This window comes from Rhinoderma darwinii, chromosome 5 (genome assembly GCF_050947455.1).
Source record: "Rhinoderma darwinii isolate aRhiDar2 chromosome 5, aRhiDar2.hap1, whole genome shotgun sequence".
In the NCBI taxonomy this organism is placed as follows: domain Eukaryota; kingdom Metazoa; phylum Chordata; class Amphibia; order Anura; family Rhinodermatidae; genus Rhinoderma; species Rhinoderma darwinii.
In genome coordinates, this window is record NC_134691.1 from 340726529 (window position 1) to 340749583 (window position 23055).

General features: G+C 45.2%; 1 protein-coding gene across 3 annotated transcripts in view; it reads right to left on the reverse strand.

Annotated features, from left to right (window-relative positions):
• Positions 1-1164: 1164 nt before the first annotated feature.
• LOC142652228 (KAT8 regulatory NSL complex subunit 1-like) overlaps positions 1165-23055 on the reverse strand; it is a 55199-nt gene continuing 33308 nt past the window's right edge. Inside the window, exons 4-14 of one of the 3 annotated variants that reach the window (XM_075827830.1) lie at positions 18216-18334; positions 13874-14078; positions 13017-13182; positions 11734-11892; positions 11295-11441; positions 7477-7619; positions 6816-6934; positions 6206-6257; positions 4438-4550; positions 2512-2770; positions 1165-2260 (exon numbers count right to left, since the gene is read on the reverse strand). In XM_075827830.1, the coding sequence (XP_075683945.1) occupies positions 1949-2260; positions 2512-2770; positions 4438-4550; positions 6206-6257; positions 6816-6934; positions 7477-7619; positions 11295-11441; positions 11734-11892; positions 13017-13182; positions 13874-14078; positions 18216-18334 (1794 nt within the window). In that variant the 3' untranslated portion in view covers positions 1165-1948. The remainder of the gene's footprint in view (positions 2261-2511; positions 2771-4437; positions 4551-6205; positions 6258-6815; positions 6935-7476; positions 7620-11294; positions 11442-11733; positions 11893-13016; positions 13183-13873; positions 14079-18215; positions 18335-23055) is intronic. The other 2 variants (XM_075827831.1, XM_075827832.1) reach the window with 2 other exon arrangements.

Consider the following 23055-nt stretch of genomic DNA (forward strand, 5'->3'; position numbering starts at 1 on the left):
GTCCCTTCATTTCTCTAACAACTGTTGCGTGAATCACGCGCAGCACACGGAAGTGTGTCCGTGTGCCGCGCTCGATTTTCACGCAGCCATTGACTTCAATGGGTGCGTGATGCGCGAAAAACACCCAACTATAGGACGTCGTGAGTTTTACGCTGCGTGAAAATGACGGACTGTCTGAACAGCCCCATTGAGCTACACAGGTCCATGCGACCCGCGTGATTTTTCACACGCATATCACGGCCGTGAACAAGGCCTTACATGTGAGGTTCCCCCGTATATTCTCCCCCCTGCCCTAACATGAACATTACACCTGTACAACAAGAGTCAGAGATACATGTCAGAAGTTGTATACAGAGGGACTCTGGAGCTTCAAAATGGCACCTACCATGTGCCATTTATAATACTGTCTCCTTATGGGGCTCCCTCCGGCACCAGGGTCCGGGTGTGACTGCTACTTCTGCACCCCCTATAGCTACACCGCTGGTGATGAAATGACAAACCTTTAAAGCACAGATATTTGGCTCTCACATGTTAAACATTGGACCCCCTCCCCATGTAGATGCTGCCCGTCCCAGAAATTATCCCACATTTATCTATTGTACCCCCAGGCTGGTCAGTGCAGGTTCTCATGTCTCCCCCTCCCCAACATAGGAATCACATGTTCAATCTCCAGCCCTTCAGAGCACTACGTAGAAGACCATCATATCAGGCTTTCCTGGATTGTTCCTTTAAGGGCCCTTCACTAGATCCTCGCTGGTTTCCCTGTGGTGATACATTGGACAGAACCCACTGAAGTCAATGACACTGCCCGTCCTCCACTGCAGTCATGCTCGGCCTGAATCGTTCACGTGTGATCGGATTGTCAGAACGGCTTTACACGACCCATTACATGTCTCAAAGGGGAACAGTCACCATAATGGTCAACTACTGGGAACAACTGCACTCAACCTACAGCTTCCCAGTGCCAGTGGGGGAGGGGGACCAATAAGGAGACTCCGCTGAGTAAGGAACAATGAATAATATTTTATTTGGTCTTCCTGAAGCTTCTCAAGTAGAAAAGTCCATAACACTTGTATGGCCATCCACAGAATCTCTGGTAATCCGGCAGATTAAAAGAATTGTACGGCCCCGGACACAAGAATTGAAAGATGAAAACCGGTCTAATAAGATTTAGAATTTATTATTATTTTTTAATCTAACTCCATATATCCATATACACCCGGCTATTTCTCAGACAGGAGTCGACTCTTCCCACTCATTCAATAATTACACAATTTTGTTCCCAGGGAAAGGAATCTCAGTCCGGTCGTTGCGCTTTACAGTTCTCTCCTTCTTTAGCACGGAAAAACAGCAGAATTCTACTCCAACTGCGGCCGTTCATCACGGTGCGTTCTGTGCATGAGGTGCCGGACGTGAGGAGAATCTACTACTCCTGCTGTAACGTGACACGGTGATGAAGAGTAGAACAGAAACTAAGAACTAGTGACGTGAAACTGACGCCTAAAGAGCGCCTTCCCGCCGCCCGTAGCCGACGTCAACTCCTTATGGCGGCCGATGAACTAAACCTGATTCATATCCCCCCCTCCCGTGCAACTTCCCCCATATAAAAATGCCTAGAAATCCTCCCCCTCTCCTCTGCCTCCAGCCTGCTCCATGTACCTAACACTGCCGTCTGCACCTCCGGAACACGCAGGAAATGACAGTCGTCCACGTCTGGAGACTTTCCCGCGGTCCACGTGACGGGCGAGGTTCAGCCGGTGGCCTTTGCTGTAACCTCATGGCAGGCCTTTTACTTCAGCGTGCGGCTGAGCCCAGGACCCCCTGACCATTACTGGTGGCTCCTACTCCTCTGCTCGGGCCTGCATGTCAGCCAAGCACTTCATACTGAAATTAAGTATATGGGGTTTGCATTCTCTGGTCGTACACGTCTCGTGAAGAGAAGGATCTTTCATCTCTTGTTCACCGGCCTGGCAGGAAAATATTCCAGGCTTGCGATTTTTTCACCACTGTGGGCACGAAATCGAACTACTGAAATGCTATTGGGTAGAGGGGGGTCTTTGGAGGCGGGGGCGAGGTTTTCTGTTGACATGCCAAAGTCTATGCGCTCAGTCCGGGGGCCAGACTTCCCCTCTGCGTTCCACGGGACATCCGGCTGAAGCTTGATCTTGCCCCTGCTCGGTGCTGTTACTGGCAAGTCCTGAAGATCGTGACGGTCTCGGTCAGAGAGAGGAAACGAGCGAGATTCCCAGGGCGGAACAGTCTGCAAAACGAGAAGAAAGTCGCCGGTAAGTTTTAGAGCAGCATTTTTTTTTAAATTTACATCTTGACATTGAGTAACTTTACAAACACGGATTTATTTATCTGGTATGGAGCTCGAGATGCTTTAGGTCTTATACTCTAGTCACTTCCAAAGCTGAAGCTTTGCCAACACACCCCTAACCGTGTATTATTTAGTCCTGTATTTTGTTGAAATGGTTAAATGCAGTTTACAGAAATAAAGACGAAACCAACCTGTTCTTCTTCATCGGGAATCTCAGGGGTAGAAGATCTGGTGTCTTCGCTCCAGGATAGCACCCGGGTGCGGCTGTGGTCAGAGAGGCATTGGACAGCGCTGTAAGGCTCCTGGTTGTCGGTTGCAGCAGATGACAGATTTAGCGGGACATCATTAAGGCTCTGGAATCCAATGTCCGGAGAGGGGGGCTGCTGGAAAGACCCTTGGCTATTGGATGAAGGTTGTGGTGTCCATCGACCATCAGATTTGTTGGAGGATCTAAAGAAGGGGTTGAGGTCACATCAATCTAGAGGTCAGATGAATGAATCAGCATCTCGTACTTCGTTACATACCGTTGAGTATTAACAAAAACCGAGTCCAACGTGGGCCATCACGTTTATGGCCGTTTATTTAAGTTCATGCATTGCACCCCCACAAGCACACACTGATCCCGAGATAATGAAAAAATATTTTACACAAGAAAAGTAAAAGTACTCTGAAACCGGAGCACCATCATTCTTAGGCTTCCTCTAAGACCGTGGCAGGCAATAGGGACCACTTAGATGCCAAATCTGCAGTCCCTGGACCACTATTCCATCTATGTACGGTACAAAGCTCCATGCATGAGGTCTGCAGCAGGACCACTATGCCATCTATGTACAGTACAAAGCTCCATGCATGAGGTCTGCAGCAGGACCACTATTCCATCTATGTACAGTACAAAGCTCCATGCATGAGGTCTGCAGCAGGACCACTATTCCATCTATGTACAATACAAAACTCCATGCATGAGGTCTGCAGCAGGACCACTATTCCATCTATGTACAGTACAAAGCTCCATGCATGAGGTCTGCAGCAGGACCACTATTCCATCTATGTACAATACAAAACTCCATGCATGAGGTCTGCAGCAGGACCACACACTGTACACTGCACTAGATCACAGAATGGTGGTCCCATGCGTGCCATTTGTGTAGGTTTGACCACTTCTCCCTGTGCACGGACCCTGCACAGTAACGGGATATGTAAATCAGCATATTTCCCATAGACTAACAGTAAACGGACATCGGCAGCCGCTTCCCTGCTAGAAATGGGGAACATAAGACAAACGTGACGTGCAGCGCTCGGGAGGGCTGCTTTTGAGCCCCTATAAGGTTGGCCACTACTGCTCTGAGACATAGCAATACGCCAGTATAAGAAGTTCCACAAGTCCTGCATAACTAGTAATAGAGGAAATGACAGGGTGCAACTTAATGTCTGGAAAAATTAGGTCATCCTTAAAAAGAAATAATGTCACCGATCATGGCGTTGGTCCGACCTCTAAATCAATTCAACAACTCGTCTTAGGCTTCGTTCACATCTGCGCTACGACTCCGTTCCTTCGTAGCGGAGCCCTGTCAGACACAAAACGGAAACCGTAATTTCCGTTTCCATCACCATTGACTTCAATGGTGACGGATCTGGTGCAATCGGTTTCCGTTTGTCCCAGTTGTGCAAGGGTTCCATCGTTTTGACGGAATCAATAGCGTAGTCGACTACAGAAAGGAGCCCTAGCACAGGTGTGAACGAAGCCTTAGCTCCATCCTGCAAGGCACAAGCAGCCACACTGGAGCAAAGGACAAACACCGGACTGAGGGAAGATCAAAACGATTTGGATGATATTCGATGTTGCACAATGAGCTCCCAGGTCACACTATGTACAGTAAATTACGTTCTGCCCCTGTGACTATTTCTTTAAGAAAACAGATATTTGGGATTTTGACCAAGTCTGGACTAGAACACACATTGCAAACACCAGGATTTGTCTCTCGTCTATGGAGGACCAGAGTGCAATATATTTTGGTCGAGCAGTTCTTCAGGGTGTAGTCTATAATAAAGGGGACCTGTAGACAGAGCAGTCACGTCGGATTGTCTGCTTTGCTCTACAAGATGAAATATTTAAGTACCTGCTCCCTCGCCTCTGTGGAACGGCTGTAGACCAGGAATCCCAGCGGGAGCGTTCCAGATCCTCGTTTGCGCTGTGACGGGTCAGATAGGAGTCGTCAGACAGGTCTTCGAGCTGCAGAAAGAGTGAAATAAACAGAACTAAAGAACAAAGCCAGAAGGGAGCGTTGTGCTCGGAGAGATACAGCTCCGGGTCTGGGAGAACTACCGTCCGAGATGGCTTCTCTCCTAACCAGAGGAAAAAAAACTCAGCAACACCTACAGCCGCAACGTCAGACAAAACCGTGCGCATACTGTAACAATGCATTGGAAATATATCCCATAAGGCCGGGTTCCCACGTAGCGTAAACGCAGCAGAATTTCAGCAACGGAATAGTGTGAGGGAAAATCCGCAGCATTTACAGTAGCAGCAAAGTGGATGAGATGTAGAAAACATCAAGCCCACTCTGCGGAAAAAAATGCAGCGCAAACGTTAATTGACCAGCGGTGTGAAATTTTTTTTAATTTTTTTTTCTGTTGCAGGTTTTCCCCAAACCCCGCAACAGAAAGTAAAGTGTTGCGACTTTTGCAGCATAACAGCAGCGATTACGTCGCAAAAGTCGCAACTCTGGAAAAAAAAATAATAATTAAAAACCCCACAATGCCCTCCTTCCTGCAGTCTGGCCTCCTGGGATGACGTTTTATCCCATGTGAAGCTGCGGCCAATCACAAGCTGCAGCATCACATGGCCTGCAGTCATTGTAGGAGGCCGGACTACACGCAGAGAAGACGGAGGGGGTAAGTGCGAGCGCTTTCTTCGGCAGCGGAAATTCCGTTCGAGAAACCGCACCACAATGTGCTACGGTTTGTTGGACAGAATGTACTGCAGGTTCCAGGTCATACACGCTTCGTGATTTTTACGCAGCTTACCAGACCCGTGGGAACCCGGCCTAAGGGGGAAGAAATGGCGGAGCGTGCAGGTCATCTAAGCAATCCAAATGCTAGAAAACAGCGTCCCCCATAATTCTGCTCATTAAAGGGGTTGTCTCAAACTATATGGATGTCAGCGACCGTGCCCACATTTACAGGTAAAGATGGGGAGGCAGCATTACCGATGCATACATTAAAGGGAGCCGCTATCAGTCATTTTAAGTGCATGTCATAACGAAAATGTCCTTAAAAGTAGTGACATATTTTCCCTTTTTTTTTGTTAGTCCTTTGTGTACTTTTACCAGCATATTTCAACAAACTGGCAATATCAAAAAATGATATGCCTTGGCAGCGAGTCACAGGGATCACAATAGGATGTGGTTTGTCAGAATCGCAGGCACAATTTATTGCAGTGCTAAAGGGGTTAACTTGTCCGTTTTCTTTAATATTTTCTATACCAGAGTTGGACAATGGGGTTGAATCAGTTCCGCATTGTACCCGTCTCTTATGCATGGAGTGGTCCTGGGCAGGGTAATGTCTTGGCTCTACCAGCTGGATACGTGATGGTTTTGGGGACTCCTGCCTGCCGAATATGTATAGACGTGAGCACCAACTACCGGCCTACTGGAAACATCACATTTGTCTTTTGTAAAATATATATCCAATACAGCGCACTTTAAAAAGAGCTTCTGATAAAACCTTCAGGAAAGCTGCGTCATTCTGTTACATGTAGGAATGGTTTATCAGTAGTTGATATAGCGCTGAACTTTAACGTACCTTTTAGGACATTTTCTGTATTTACTCATCATGCACCTTGTAATAAACCCTACAGAATCTGTAAGTTCTCGTATGGACACTCACCTGTGGATCTTCTTCCAGGGTGGATTGCTCTGAAGGGTCCAACTCTCGCCAGCTGAGGAGAGAAGAGGTGATAATCCCAATAAATTTAGAGTTTGGCTTCGTTCACATCTGCGTCAGGGCATCGTTCGGATGTTCTGTCGGAGCTTCCCGGCAGAACATAACTCTGACAAACAAACGGAAACTATAGGCTTCCGTTTGCATCCCCTTTGATTTCAATGGTGACGGATCCGGTGCCAATGGTTTCCGTTTGTATCTGTTGTGCAGGGGTTGTGTCGTTTTGACGGAATGAATAACGGTATCGATTCCGTCAAAACGACAGAACCCCTGCACAACAGAGACAAACGGAAACCATTGGCACCGGATCCGTCACCATTGAAATCAACGGTGATGCAAACGGAAAACTCTGGTTTCCGTTTATCTCAGTTAGGGATTCCGCCAGAACGGAGCCCTGACCCAGATGTGAACAAGGCCTTAAGCATATTTTACAATTTACCAAATAGTCCTAATGAGCTAATAAGACTCCATGCGCAGAGACCTTGATAAATGACTTATTAGCACCAAGGTCAAGTCCTTTGCAGTCATTAATGCTGGTGCAGAGGTAAAAACGTACCTAGGGGTCAGGATCTCCTTGTACTGAAGCTTCTCCACTCGAGCTGCTGCCGCCATAGACATTGGAATGACAATGTTATCGATGTCATATGAATTTTCAAACCTTTTCCGCTTGAGAGCCTTCAAATAAAATAAATACATGACATGACTGACCGGATATTCTTCTCTTAGGACCCCCGGCAGTATAGAACACCGCTATGTAAAAGTAGCACCGATTTGTTGAATCCAAAACGTTGTGCGCATTTATTGGAGCGTAATCTCATAGTTTAAGACACACACGTTAATATCCATTGTCTGGTGAAATAGAATTGGTGGCCTGTCCTCAGGATAGTGGGGTGCGTCAGTCATTTGAAGGGGCCACTGCTTTCTCCCATTCAGAGGTAGACGTAACACCGTGCTCTGCCACTAGGTGCAGTATGGAGCAGTGTAAGAAACGAAGGGGCCCCTCCAAATAGCTGATCGGCGGGGGTCCCGACAGTCAGACCCCAATCGATTAGATATTAAAGGGCATCAATTTTATTTTACCAGACAAGCCCTTTAATAACGGGGTATGTCTAAATCTAAATATGGTAAGCCAAGATATCCTAGAATACATCCGAAGTGCTACTTATTTTTACCTCCTGTATTCAGAAGTTTATGTAGCATTATTACCACATACGTACCGCGGAGTTGGATGAAGGGGGAGTTTCTGTGAAGGATGAGAGATGCTGGGTTGCATTGCTTGGTCTTGGAGTAAGAGGGCTGGATGGGTGTATGCTGGAGTTGGGCGTTCCTTTGTACAGTCTGTCCTCCCGAAACAGAGACCCTGTCAGCCAAAAAGAGACAAATCCATTACATGATCAGCTGGAGGATATAGGTCGCAGATATATGCATCAGGTAGATATGAGAGTCGTTAGTTACTGAAACTACATAATAAGCGTGTGACAGAACAGAGGAGCTCCGGGTCTGCAGCATGGACGGCTGTACAAAGTCACCACTGTGAGCAAGCAGCAGCGGGAGAAGGCTTAGTCAGTAACAAGATGTTTACTAGCCAACAGTGCCAGCGAGAGTAGACAACCCTACAAAGAACACAGGATCTCACTCACCGAGCCAAAAACTAGACCCCAACATGTATGGAAAAAGTGCGAAGACTTAAGGATCAGCTTCCTGACCGAACCAGCGCCACCTACAGGATGTCCTACAACTTACTAGACAAACAGCTTCATGCATGTCTGTGATTACGGCTACTGTTCACCAGGTTTGACTACAGTCTCAAAACTTAAAATTGGATCCTTTCCCTCAAAAATGTCCTCATAACATTCAGAAATGTGTTATCAGTCTTGTAAGCAGTTGGTCCTGGTGCTTTCCACTCCTGGACCCTGCAGAGCGACTCATGTCACTGGTGGTAAAGCGTGAGGACCCCGTCAAACAGCTCCCCATACCTCAGCTTCCTGGATAAACAGCTTTATTTTCAGGTTTTGAGTAGAGATTGGCGTTGAAACTTTCAGATTACAAATCTTACATTTGACTGCTCAGGTCTCAGCTGCGGTGCTCCAGGCTGCTCTATTGCTTGCGGTGTCTTGGCTCGCTCTTTCTGATCACTACCCATGGCAGAACACAAGGACACCAGTTTTTCATCCCACCCTAGTGCAATCTTAGCGCTGACCCTCTACCTCACAGTACAGAACTTCTTGACTAATAACGTGGCAAAAGATTATCAATACACCGAGTATTCCCTCAAAGGCCATGTGTTTTTAATCCCAAGCAAAATGACTGCCCACAGCTTGGCCCACTGTGTCATACTCACAAAACACTCATTACATATTGCTATGAGTGGGGCAAAATGTGGGCACCACTTCCATAGCAGCAGCACAGATCGGCAGCCCCCATCAAGAAACCTTCTAGCGTACTTTAGGAGTGCTTGATGAGACAACACCTTTTACCAATCTTTGACCCTTTATAAAAAAAAAAAGTGTTCAAAAGAGTCTCCCAGCTGTAAAAACAACCAAAACAAAAACCACCACCTTAGTTAGGGCCTGTTCACACCTGTGTTGGAGGCTCCATCACAGAGCCAGACGTAAATACCAGAAACAGTGGAGCGAGCTGCGATATTTCCAGTACAACCCTGGACACCCTGAGGGCTCCGTCGGGTGCCAATGGTGTGCAACAGAACCGACGCTTCCGGTATTTTCATTGGTCTGTTCTTCTGACAGAGCAGAATGGAAACACAGATGCAGGTGTGAACCGGCCCTTACATCCTCTGCTCATAATCCGATGGTCCCCCCCAATGGTCTAAGTTTACATTCCAGCAGTGATGAGGTGCTATACGTACCGGCATTAGCACTTTGGTGCAGCCAATCACTGACACTCAGGGCCTGTATAGCACCACCCTCGCTGCTGGAATGTAATCACTGGACGAATGGGTAATGCCTGCAAGTACAGCACATGATCGTTGAGGCCAGTGATTGGCTGCAGCGATCACGTGCCAATATGGAACGTGCAGGAGCGGGAATAAGTGCAGCATCGGTGCTGGAGCGGCAGGGGATGTAATGGGTGAATTTTTTTATTTTTTTTTACACTGATAACCAATAACATTTATCCATTAGGGAATTCTAAAAGTAAAAAGGGGGGGGGGGACGGACTTAATCTGGAGGTGGAGTGGCTATGATTACAAGGACAACCCATGATCCGGGTGTAACGCTTCCCCCAGTGATATCAAACATGAGGATTCCAGGAGAAACGGGTTAGTGTGTGTAAATATATAAATCTATCAGCGCCTGGCGAGGTGCACTTCACGTTTTAACCCCTTCCGAGTTATAGTATGGCACCATCTAATGTACTTCTAAAACTTTATTTAGTGCAGTGGAACGGGGGGGGGGGGGGGGGGGGGGGGACACCATAAATTCCTGTTTGGGTATTGATTTTATGGCATTTGACCGGACAGTAACATGACGGGTTAACCGAATCCTGCAGATCAGTACAATTACAATTTTGTATGTTTTTTATGGATATCATTTTGGTCCGAGTACAACTTTTTGATCACTTCTTTTCACAGCCTTCAGCATGCATTATATTTTTATAGTTCAGTTAGTTACGGACGTGGCGATAGCGATTATGTTCCGTATATTTATGTAATCCTTAAAGGAACAGTGTCACCAACATTTTTTTTTTTATATCAGTTTTATGTTAGTGTTTTATTAAAAACGTTTATATTTATTTGTGTGTTACTTTTTTTTATTTTTACACTTTCTTCCCTATGGGGGCTGCAATTTTTTTTTCCATTTCTGTATGTGTCGATTAACGACACATACAGACATGGAATACGGCAGCTCCAGTCCCATAGGGACTGCGAACGGGGCCCGTTCCATCCACTTTGGTGTACGCCGTGTGTGGGAACTGCGCATGTGCCGCTCCCACACAGTCCGATTTGAAATGCGCGCCGTCCGGCGCCATTTTCCTGTAGACCGGAAGTCGCGGCCGGACAGTAAGATTGACTTGTGCACATGGAGCAGCGGCAGCAGACGGAGCGGACGGACCGGAGGGAGCGGCGGCGACTGGAGCAGGTAAGAGATTTCTATGTATGTTCGTGTTTGTGTGTGTTTACTACTGTATGTAAACCTTCTACACTGTGTGTTAGCAAAAAAAATGGAGACACACAGTGTAGGAGGTTAGACCGTTCAATCCCCTCGTTTCTCCCGGCACTAGCCAGGATAAAGGAGGGGGGGATTCTCAGAGCTCACTAGAGCGAGGGATTTTTACCCAATTTTGCAGCATAAAGCAATGAGGTTGCTTTACCACATGCAATGCTGCAATTTTGGGAATAGCTCCATCTAGTGACCAGCAATGGGAAATATTATAAATTGAATCCAATTGAATCCAATTTATAATATTTCCTGACTCGTGAAAAAAATTAAAAAAATTTGAACAATGTTTAATCACCCACACACTGTTTAACTAAAAGAAAAAAAAAACCTGTTTTGCTGGCAACACATTCACTTTAAGAAATGTAAGACTGGGAAAGGGGTGTTTAGAACATTTTTTTTTTATTCAAACTTTATTTTTTTTACACTTTTTTTTAATGTATTGCAGTGTATTGTGACTTTAGCATTCTACTAAACCCTGCCGCAAGATGGCAGACAGAGACCTTCATTAGGCCCCTCGGCTGCAGTGACAACCCATCGACACCACGCGATCGCGTCACTGAGGGAGCATCGGTCCCTCTGACTAATGGCTTAGATGACGCAGTCACTATGGACCACGGCATCCAAGTGGTGAAACGTCTGCGATTGAAATGATCTCTGATCCCAGCCGTTATGAGGTCGCAGCGGTTATAGACAGCGGACACCCGCCATGCATGGAACCGGCTCAGCTCCTGAGCTACTTCCACACCCCCCACCCAACTAGGACGTATATGTACGTCAAACGTCAGGAAGGGTTGTTTTTCTTTTTTTAGGATAAATCGCTAGAATTTTAGTCCCTGAAAGATGTAATCTGGGCTCACCTGAATGTGATGGATTTGGAGGCATTCTACGTAGCTGCGATTTTGTTCTCTCTGCTGCTGAGTCTGGGGTTATTCTAACATTCCTCTGCCAGGTTTCAGTTCGATGTGGGTTTAGCCTCTCTACATCACTTCTACCATAATAGCTACCTGTTGCACAAAGAGGATAATTTGTTACAGGTGCCCCTAGTGGTGAAAGCAGGGAACTACAAGCATTTCACAAACACGGGCAAAAGATGAGAAAAGAGCCACGCACCATTCTATGTAGCATCCTTGTAATGTATAAAAGCTAGAGGTTTTTATGGGTAAGTAACCACAATATAAAAAAAAAAACAAGTCTCAGAGGAAGAACAAATGACACTTAAAGGGTTTGAAACATCCATAGAAAGCTGCCACCAGGTAGAGAAGTATTTTCCAGAAAGCGGGATCCTGTGGCACTTACTGCCTGTGAAATCCGGCGTCGGACTAGAACAGTCTCTTCGCAACTTCTCTGAGGGTTTCTTGCTATGCTGAGAAAACTTAAGAGCTTTGAGTTTGTGAGAAAACCGGAACTGCCTGTCTTCCTTCAGCAACGCTTCAAAGTGCAAATTAAGGGGTGTATCTAAAAACCCAAGCGGCCAATGAAAGCATGGTTAGGGATCGGATCAAATCAGGCTTCATACACAAGTCAGTTTTCACAAATACAAAATCAATCATTGCGACACAATTAGAGGCGCGGCACCACGGTCTACGGTTAAACACACATCCCTTACACCCGTGGTCCCCACATGCAGCTACTGACCCCCAACTATGTGACTCGCTAATTACGACCAAACCCAAAAACGTACAGTATTGCAAGCATATCCCAACCCCCCACCAGTACCAACTCGGATGGCATATTAAGCTCCATTTCACTTGGTCAAAAGTCAAAACACGCCTAAGAAAGTCATTAGCATAAAGCTAAAATAGGTCAGAACTGGGTGAAAATGTCGAAATATTACATTACAGCGCCGATCACATTATGTAGGAGGCACTTAGAGGCTCCGTCACCACATTAGAAGTTTAGATCAGTGCCCCAAACGGTTTCGGGTTGCCAATGCATACTAATTTTGCGTGCGTACTGGTCATGTGCTGCTTTTATACAAGTCACATGACCAGTAATCTACTCCGGGTACCGTGAACCTGGATGAGGATCTGCATATGACCGGTATATACACAACTCCATAAAGCAGAATTTGCATTAGGAGCAGGAGAGATTTGGGAGGTCCCACATATCAATTTGTAAAAATAAAAAAACTAACCCACAGCATTGTCCAGCGGAACCAAATTTCATACGGCAAAGAGCGGTGACGTGTTTTATAAATAAAACGTAATGAAACCGTGCGTTTCACCTGGACAAGCCGCAGGGTCAAAAAAAAAAAAAAAAAAGATGATGCAAACCTGTGGCAATTTGTGCAGAAAACCAAATTTTAGTTTTGCTGCGGGGTTCTTAGCCACGTGGCATACTACCGCTACGTGAACCGGCAGCGTCAGGTGGAGAACACAAGATAACATAGGCAAGAACTGTCACAGAGGAAACAGATTTCTATGGGAACAGTGCAGAATGAATGAATGAATGGGCCGTGCTCAGGTCCCATCAGCAGGAAGCGACTCCAGCAGTAAACAGAGGCTTTATTATGACAGCAGCTTTTCGTTTTGGTGGTTCACATACAGTAATGGGGACACTGTGCCCACCTGATAACTTACCGTAGGTGAAGGAGAGGATGGGGTGGTAGCATGGATCTACTAGTGCTACGCGCTCACTCAGGGTCATGGTGCTGGGATGTGCGCTCTTCACATAGGTCTTGCATCCACAAAGAATACAAGTAGTCGGCGGCTCACAGCCACACTTTGCGGACGGCTGCTTCTGCGGCTAAACACAAGAAAACAAAACATGGTCAAGTACATGTATAATGTCTGGCCTTACCCGACCTCTATTAGTCACAAGTAATAGAAGAAGAGCAGGCGCCATGTTTGTGCTGCGGTCAGAGCTTGTCGTGGGTTAAGGGCATGGAAACCAATATAACGAGGGTCCAGCATTTACAAGGGTAACCATTGTTTATAAATTCACACATTATCAGGAACGCAAATTTCCCCAGTAACAAAAGATCATAGATGGACGACGAGCAAAACAACAAGTCCTGCAAATCCAGACCAACATTTCCAGAAGTAATTTCGGTGCCAAAACACAGCAAACGAAATATCCCATCAGCGCAAGATCTGGAAAGAGCGCCGCTATTTAGTGTAAAAACAGTCTATTGCACTCTGCTATCAGCCATTTCAGCTAGCGAGGCTGCCCGTAGTGTTCAGTGGGATGAGAAGTGCAGAAACTTTCCCTCCCCCATGACCACTACTTTATGTGGTAATGTCAATTTACAGGGTTCACAAATAAAAGCAGGCAAGTTCTCCGTCAATTTATGTGTTATATAAATGAGCGCTGAAGTAGAAATTTTATCCTTGTACACGAAGCGTCATTGGATTCTTCAAGGACAACCCGTGTTCTGGAATACATTGCACTCCTTCACTCGCTGCTCTTGTTATGGGAAACCAAAAGTGAATTTTACCTTCCTACTGAGAGACGCCACCTCGCTGGACCTGACCAATCGGCGTTTCTTGTGCCCACGCAAGGGTCGTGTCCTGGCCGCCACGCAGGTGGAGTCGGGGAGCGCTGGTGCTGCAGACAGGCCTTCTACGCATCGTTTTTTTCCCAGCACCTCTTCAGGATCTCGATCCTCTGTGGAACCATTACAAGACGCACTGGAACGCACACTGCAAAAAGGAGGAGAGCCACGAATGAAGACACAGCCAGAAGTCAATAACCGCTAACAAAAATCACACAGGTCATTTCAATAGGGGGAGAAGCAGCGACTCGGCAGCTCTAGAGCAACTCACAGCGCTGGCAACGCCAACATTTATAGAGGAAATAAAAACATACAAGTCGCTGAAGCTCCCATACATGAAGCACCTATGCAATAGATCCAATTTTCATGACGTAAAAGAGACGTTAACATCTTCCCACATCTTATAGAACTAGATCACAGGGCTCAACGCCCAAACTAAGCAATGACCCTGCCCTGATCCCAGTCAGATGTGACCTCCCGATGAAGAATACGCAGTGAATGGCTATCAACATCCTCTACATGGTTGTCCGGAAATATGCCAAGACCAGGTGGTGCACAACACGCATCGTTAGGAACAAATCTATTGTGTTGCATTTAATTTGTGGGCTGTGTTAAAGGGGTTGTCCACTATTGAAAAACGGATGACCTTTCCACCGGACAGGTCATCAGTATATCATCAGTGCTGGTCCGACACCTGGACGCCGCACCGTTAAGCCGCTCCAGCCATCTCCGGGCACCGGATGTTATGGGCCGTTATCCTATGTACGGAGCAGTTGGCTCCGGCCACTGAACAGCAGCGAGCTATTCACTTGAACAGGAGAAGAGCGGCAGCTCGCGGCTATTCAGTGGCCGGAGGTCCGATGGTCGGGGGCAGCCAGAGCAGCTTAACAGTGCGGGATCCGGGTGTCGAACCCCCACAAATCATATACGTATGACCTATCCAGTTTGAATTTAATAATGATTCATAATTTAGCCAAAAATATTTACATGAGCCCCTATGTAGAAGCTACAAGCCAGACTGAGCCAAAAAGGGGGAGGCGAAAATACTCCCATTTTACAACCTGCAGTGAAACTTGTCACTTCATTTGTTAGTAGGGAGAAGGTTGGGTACTGATCGCTATGTTGTGAGCCGAGATAAGCTAAGACAATAGGTCGAGCAAAGGAGGACGGCAGAGGTGGTGAGTGCGTTCCCAGGCGCACTCCCCGGAGGGCTGGGCAGGTACCAGTGTGCGCAGCGTGACCATTTCCTGCCTCTACATAGAATAGCCTATTCAACCAAGCTATGCAAAAAGACTGTATATCCCACAACGTATACCACCCAATAGAGGCGAACAGAACGCCGTTTCGGCCTCAGTCGGTATAATCAGAGCCTATTGGTACATTTGACATACGTGCCAGGAACTTATCTGACACACACGTCAACCGTACAAGCAAAACGCAGTGTGAACATCGCCTTAAACGTTTGACAATCGTTAAACAGAGAATAAAACTTCTCTCTGCTATCCGGAGTAGAATCCGGGGCGTGGTGGGGTCAGACGAGCCTTTACACAGACCACATGACTGTCTGGAGGGAAGATAAACCTCATACACAAGTCAGCACCGTTTTTACTTTTACTTTGGGCATGAAAGATAAGGCCAGAGCAATGTCAGCACAAGATAAGTAGTCACACAATTACTCAACTATACGTAGATTTTACACGTGGAACATCGGAGAGTTTTTTAACTTAACCTCAGCATACGTAAACGTTCACGCGTCCAGTTAGGGTGAAGCTGCAAACATAAGACAGGGAGATTATATATTTTTTTTTGGGGGGGGGGGGGGGGGGTGACCACATCAAAGACAATCAGCTCATGGTTGTAAACAATGAGAGGTGTTTGTCCATTCTCGTCCATCAGCGGTGTCTGGTAATAATGGAGCGGAGCCGCAACGCCAGATGCAAAAATAAATAAAGTGGCCACATTTCTCTGATCTCATGAAACCCCTGGTGAAAGTGTGAACAGAGCCAATGTGCTACTTACCAGGACCGCATGCATTGTGGCAGAGAGGACTACAAATCAGTGATCACCCCGCACACCTGAACGGATGAAACACTCACATTACAGCAAACCACTGAGGGCCGGTTCACATCTACGTCGGGCTTCCGTTAATCTGTTCAGTCAGCGGAAAGACGAACGGAAAGTATAGTTTCCGTTTGCATTACCATTGATTTCGATGGTGATCGTTTCAATTTGCCTCCGATCCGCTAGTTCCTTGTTTTTTCACGAAAAAAAACAAACACCCGGAAACCTAGTGAAACGGGCAAACTAAAACCCCCAAAAAAAATCAATGGTAATGCAAACAATACTTTCCATCTTTCCTCTGACTAAAGAGATAAACGGAAAGCCGACACCTATGTGAAGAGGCCCTGGCACAGCTGAATAGTATAGTATGTGCGGTTTTATATGGGACGACATATTGCTGCGCACACGTACAATGACGTAACGGCCACACTATTCTTAAGAGGTCGAACGGATCAAGAAGCTACACTGTACAGTCAGAACACTGGTGAAGATTTCCACAGGTCTCAGTCATACATCGTGGGGATGCAATTTTGCAGCAGGGGGTACAACAAGTGGAAACGGATCACTGGTGACCATGACAAATACTTTCAAGTGACCTATTCGGGTAAATTGCTGTAATACAGGCTGCCCCTCCAGTCAGGCTCCTCCAATTCAGAGACGCTGCAAGGAGCAACTTCCCTCCGGGAGAATAGAAGCTCTGCGGTCATTTCTATGGGCGCCGTGTAAGGCTTCATTTTTCCTGCCGTGAGCTCTTGCCAGCTATGCGTCATGGCATCTTATTATCGGGGCCGGCTTCAGATGGATAGGGGGGTGTCCTAACTGTATGGTCAAGAAAAGCAGGAGATCTTAAGTACCCCATCATTCAGACGAGTGTAACGAGGCGCATCGTCCTAAGATTACATGGGGCGGATTGAAATCAATGTTCACCAGCGTCTACCACCCTTCAGATGGAGAGTGCTCATTGTAGTGGCTTTCTACTAGGATGGCAAAATGGGACCCAAGAAAAACATTCACATGAGTTACTAGAAGGCTGCAGGGGGGCCCCAAATGTCTACAGTATCAAGTCCATTATAAGATCCACAACATAATCATTGCAGCGGACTCCGCCGTGTAAGGCCGCGGTTTATCTCTATTGAATTGCAATGGGGTTAATTTGCACGAGAACCTGCCGGCCGTTCCACAGCACGAGTCAGAGCTTCAAAAACAGTGCCGTGTGAACATGGCCTTAAAGTGATCACTTTATAAAGAGCATGAACATGCAAAGTGTGTGAACATTCAGAAGTGCACGCCTTATGCTAATTACTGCTCCTCCCGGCCTGATTAGTGGAGAGGCAACATGTGATGGCAGCCATGACAGTCCTGCCTGAAGGAGTCGCAGCCACATGGTGACCTTCGGCATTATAATTAGCATACGCCGCCGCAAAGCCTGCTAAGCGCCTCCTAGAGAGTTATTACAGGGGTTCGTAGTGTGAACCCCTTTAAGGGGGAGTGGAACCGACATCCAATATTTAAAAAGTGATCATGCGGTTTTGCATGCAGCAAACCCGCAGCATAATACAGTACCCGCATGCACAAAGATTCCAGGGAATTTCATGTCCACGCTGCAGTATTTTTCATGACGTAAGTTGACCAGTGATGCGTATTTTGGAAACCGCAGAATGTCAATCTAGCCCGCGATTCCGCTTGCGAATTCTCTCTCTAATTCTACAGACACAGCAAAACCCACAGCATTAAAATGCCGCGATTTCCGTAGCAAAACGCAAAAACTGCACCGAAAAGGCATCAAAAATTGCACCATCAGGTGCTTTTTTTTGTGCAATTTCCACAGCAAAATAAGCAACATGTGCAAGTAGCCTCAAAGCTCGTTCTCACTATATACTGATTTCTCGTGTTGTGTATATGGACAGATCTGCCCACCGGCCATAACCACGGCGGACGACGTCTACCCAGATTGAAGTGTCCCTGATCCTGTGGCTCTGGAAAGGTTATTGCAGTCCAACCTGCAGACTAGAAGGGCGTCATCGCTTGCTGTAATCTAGATTAAAGTTGACCGTTACTTATTTTTGTTGGGTGGGGAGACAACTTTTTCCTTCCTTAAACAGGATTGAGGGGAGCGTCCCATCCTCCAGGCGGCTACACCGGAAAGTGATTACAAGAGACCGTCACTAATCTACTGGTCCCAATTATCATCCACATTCATGAGAAGCAACCGGAAAACACTAACCAATTTACGAGTCCGTTGACTTGACGAGATGTTTTTTGGGATCCGGGGGATTCACACACTGGTGTGGTGGGAGGATTTTGACACGCGACATTTTCAACAGACTGTGTAAGGCGGGAACACTAAGAAAGGAGGCAAAAAAAAATAAAAAAAATCTCATAATGCAGCATGAAATAAGATGAATTTATATCAAATACTCCTTATAAAAAATACAGAATATGCTTCCGATACACAGTGCCGGCATCGAGAAGACCCCATAAAAAGAGAGGGCATGGAGTGCTTTAAAATTGATGTCCCCCAACTCAATACAATTTTGTTCTTTTAGCCCATTCAACCCATGATGAAAATGAACGTCATGGAGCGCAGTGGGGGGGGGGGTCGATGACGTTTGGAGCGGGCTGGAACAGCGATGGCACGATCCCTGGCCGTTTAACTTGTTAGATGCCGTGGTCAATAGTGACCGCATCATTTATACCCTCTGACAGTCCAATCCCCCCCCCCCCCCCACAATGTGATTGGGGGGGGGGGGGGGGGTTTGCTGGTTGCCAGGTCCTAATAAAGGCCCCCAGGTCTGCCTCTGCTAAGCCATGGGCTTAGGAGCCTGTAAAAATGACAATATATTATACCAGGGATCAAGCGATCGCTGGTTCGAGTCCCCTAGGGGGACTAATAAAATGTGTTACACCCAAAAAAAACTATTGCTTTTTTTTTAACAAAAAAAAAAAAAAAAGAAAGAGGAATACAAAATTGCTACAAGTTTTAAACCCCCCCCACACACACACACGTTTCCCATTTTTTCCCCAAGCACAAAGAAAAAAAATTGGCATCTCCGCATCCGTAAAAGAAAAAATATATAATAATGAAAAAATCCAAATTGCTATTTTTTGGTCACTTTGCGCTAAAAAAATTATTCAAAAAGAGATAAAAACAAATTTGTATGTACCAAAAAATGGTTCCAATAAAAACTACAGCTCGTCCCACAAAAAAAAAGAAGCCCTCACATCGCTCAGTGGGAAAACAAAATACAAAAAAAAAAACACTTTTGGGTAAAAGTAGTAAAATATAAAAACACAATATAAATTGGCATCACCGTAATCGTACTGAGACGCAGAATAAAGTTAAGTTGTCGTTTTTACCGCACGGGGAACACCGTAAAAAAATAATAATGAGGGATTCAGTTTTCTAATTCCAAAACACCATTTTTTCCCCTGTTTCCCACTACATTATATGGACTTTAAAGGCCCTGTTCACACAGTTTTTTTTGCAGGCGGAATTTCTGCCTCAAAATTCGGTTCAGAAGTCTGAGGCAGATTTTCCTCTCCCTGCACGCCGATTTACGCAGCGTTTTTCGCCCGCGGCCATTGAGCACAGCGGGCATAAAACGCTGCAAAATACGGGAGGTCAGAGGCGTAAACGCCCGAAGATAGGGCATGTCGCTTCTTTCTCCCGTGAGGCGGTTTTACCGCTCGCGGGAGAAAACCACTCCGGCCTCCCATTGAAATCAATGGGAGGCATTTTCGGGCCGTTTTTGACGAGTTTTACGGCGCGGTTTCCATAGCCTAAAAGGTGCTAGTAGAAACTACAACTCCTCCCGCAAAAAATAAACCCTCACAGCACTCCGACTGAAAAATAAAAACGTTCTGGCTCTTGGAAGTTGGAGTGAAAAATGAAACCGTAAAAGCGAACGGCTGGGGTGTTAAGGGGCTAATCTAAATAGTTTCTCCCTGCAAAGATTTTCTTGTAAGACAACTTTCTGCCCGCCAACACCACTAGAGGGAGCACTCTGCATACATTCCATCTCAGTCTATGAAGGGAATTTGGAGATCTGTATAAGGCCTCATGCACACGACTAAGGGTTTTTACTGTCCGCAAATACCGATGCACATCTCGTATTTGCATTTCTATGGGCGAATTCGTGCCGTAATTGTGGACAAGAATAGGACATGTTCTATATTTACCTGTCGCCGCTGAAATCAGCAATTAACCCCTTCGATGCGGTGGTCGATTGCGATCACCACATCGAAGAGGTTTACAGCGGATTGGCAGCCCCCCACATGTATTTGTGGGGGCTGGCGATGCTTATCATGGCAACCAGAGGCCAGACAATGACCTCCGGGTTGCCATGTACGGAAGCCTCGGAGGAACAGCCTCCGGCCGGTCCTCCGAGGCTTCCTGTCAGTGTGACTGTCACGTCACAATGACAGTTAGAACACATTACACTACGTGTGTAGTGTAATGTGTTCCAGCAGCGATCAGAGCTGCAAGTCTAAGTGTCCCCTAGTGGGACAAGTAAAAAAAGTTTAAAAAAAATAAAAATGTTTTTAAAAAAAGTGTAAAAATTAGAGTTAAGTGACAAACAAAGAATGCTTTTTTTCCCTATAATTAGTCTTTTATTATAGGAAACAAAATTAAGACGTTAAAAAAAGTACACATATTTGGTATCGCCGCGTTCGTAACGACCCCAACTATAAAACTGTAATATTATTTTTCCCGCACGGTGAACACTGCGAAAAAAATAAACGAAAAACAGTGCCCGAATCACAATTTTTTGGTTACCAACCCTCCCAAAATATACAATAAAAAGTGATCAAAAAGTCGCATGTACGCCAAAATGGTACCAATACAAACTACACCCCGTCCCGCAAAAAACAAGCCCTTACACCGCTTTGACTGAAAAATAAAAAAGTTATGGCTCTCAGAATACGGTGACACAAAAAATAATTTATTTTATAAATAAGTGATTTTATTGCACAAACGCTGCAAAACATAAAAAAAATTATACACATCTGGTATCGCCGTAATCGTACCGACCCGCAGAATAAAGTAAAATTTTCATCTATAGCGCAGGGTGAAGGCCATAAAAAAAAACGAATAAAAAAAACTTTGTCAGAATTGATGGTTTTTGGTCACCTTGCTTGCCAAAAAATGGAATAAAACGTGATCAAAAAAATATCTGGTACCCCAAAATGGTACCAATGAAAACCTACAGATTGTCCCGCAAAGAATAAACCCTCACACGGCTCCGGCGGAGAAAAAATAAAAAAGTTCTGGTTCTCAGAATATGGCGATGCAAAATGTGCAGTGTCCAAAAGCAGATAAGATCGGGCGCCATTTACCAGTGCGACACCGGCCACATATCTGCGGATTATTATTTATTGCATTATTATACCCTCTTATTATACCCTGATGTACCCCGCACAGATAACATATGCCCCCACATTATAAACTGAAACAGTAAAACCCCAAACAGAATTACTACCAATCAACATCTGCGCCCCAAAAGCCAAATGCCGCTCCCTCCCTTCTGAGCCCTGCAGCGTGCAAGAATTTAAAACGGCAAAAATCGCTGTTTTTTTGGTCACCTTGGCTCTACCTAAAAATTTAATAAAAAGTGCTCAAAAAGTTGTATGTACCAAAAAATGGTACCAATAAAAACGACCGCTCGTCCCTCAATAAATAAGCCCTCATACCGCTCTATTGACTGAAAAATAAAAAAGTTGTGGCTCTTGGAACGCGGGGAGGAAAAAACTAAAAAGGAAAAGAAAAAAAATGAATCAGTCCAGAAAGGGTTAATTACTTTCTAATGAAAAACCATTTATGACCACACGTGGGGTACAGCCGTACTCGGGAGAAATTGCTTTACAAATGTTGGGGTGTTTTTTCTCTTTTATTCCTTGAAAAAATATAAAATTTCTACGTTTTTTTCAGGAAAAAAAAGTAGATTTTCATCTTCACAAACTAATTCAAATAAATTTAGCAAAAAAACTGTGGGTTCAAAATGCTAATTATACCCCTAGATAAATTCCCTGAGGGGTGTAGTTTCCAAAATGAGGTCACTTTTGGGGGTCTTTATTGTTTTGGCCCCACAAGACCTCCTCAAACCTGACATGGTACCTAAAATATATGCTTAAAAAAGAAGGCCCCAAAATCCACCGGGTGCTCCTTTGCTTCTGAGGCCGATGTTTCAGTCCATGACCGCACTAGGGCCACATGTGGGGTATTTCTAAAAACTGCTGAATCTGGGCAATAAATAATAAGTTACATTTCTCGGGTAAAACCTCCTGTGGTATAGAAAAAATTAGAAATGAATTTTGTAAAAAAAAAAAATAAATAAAAAAAAAATGAAATTTGTAACCTTCACCTCTACTTTGCTTTAATTCCTGTGAAACGCCTAAAGGGTTAATACACTTTCTGAATGCGGTTTTGAATACTTTGAGGGGTGCCGGTTTCAAAATGGGGTGATTTATGGGGACTTTCTAATATAGAAGGCCCTCAAAGTCACTTCAGAACTGAATTGGTCCTTGTAAAAATCGCCTTTTGAAATTCTTGAAAATATGAGAAATTGCTGCTAAGGGTCTAAGTCTTGTAACTTCCTAGAAAAATAAAAGAATGTTCAAAAAACGATGCAAACATAAAGTAGACATATGGGGGATGTGAACTAGTGACTATTTTGTGTGGTATTACTATCTGTTTTACAAGCAGATACATTTAAATTGAGAAAAATGCTAATTTTTGCACATTTTCTCCAAATCTTGGTGTTTTTTTACAAATAAATATTGAATTTATCAACCAAATTTTTTCACTAACATAAAGTACAACATCTCACGAGAAAACAATCTCAGAATCGCTTGGATAGGTAAAAGCATTCCGGAGTTATTACCACATAAAGGGACACGTCAGATTTGAAAAATCGGCTTCGTCCTGAAGGCCAAAACAGGCTCAGTCCTGAAGTGGTTAAAAAGAATGGACAGTGGAATCCTGCTGTAAATACATTACAGATCCCAAGTTACAGCGTGTATATTACTCCAGAGCAGCAGTCTCCATTCTGTAGGCTTCAGAGCAG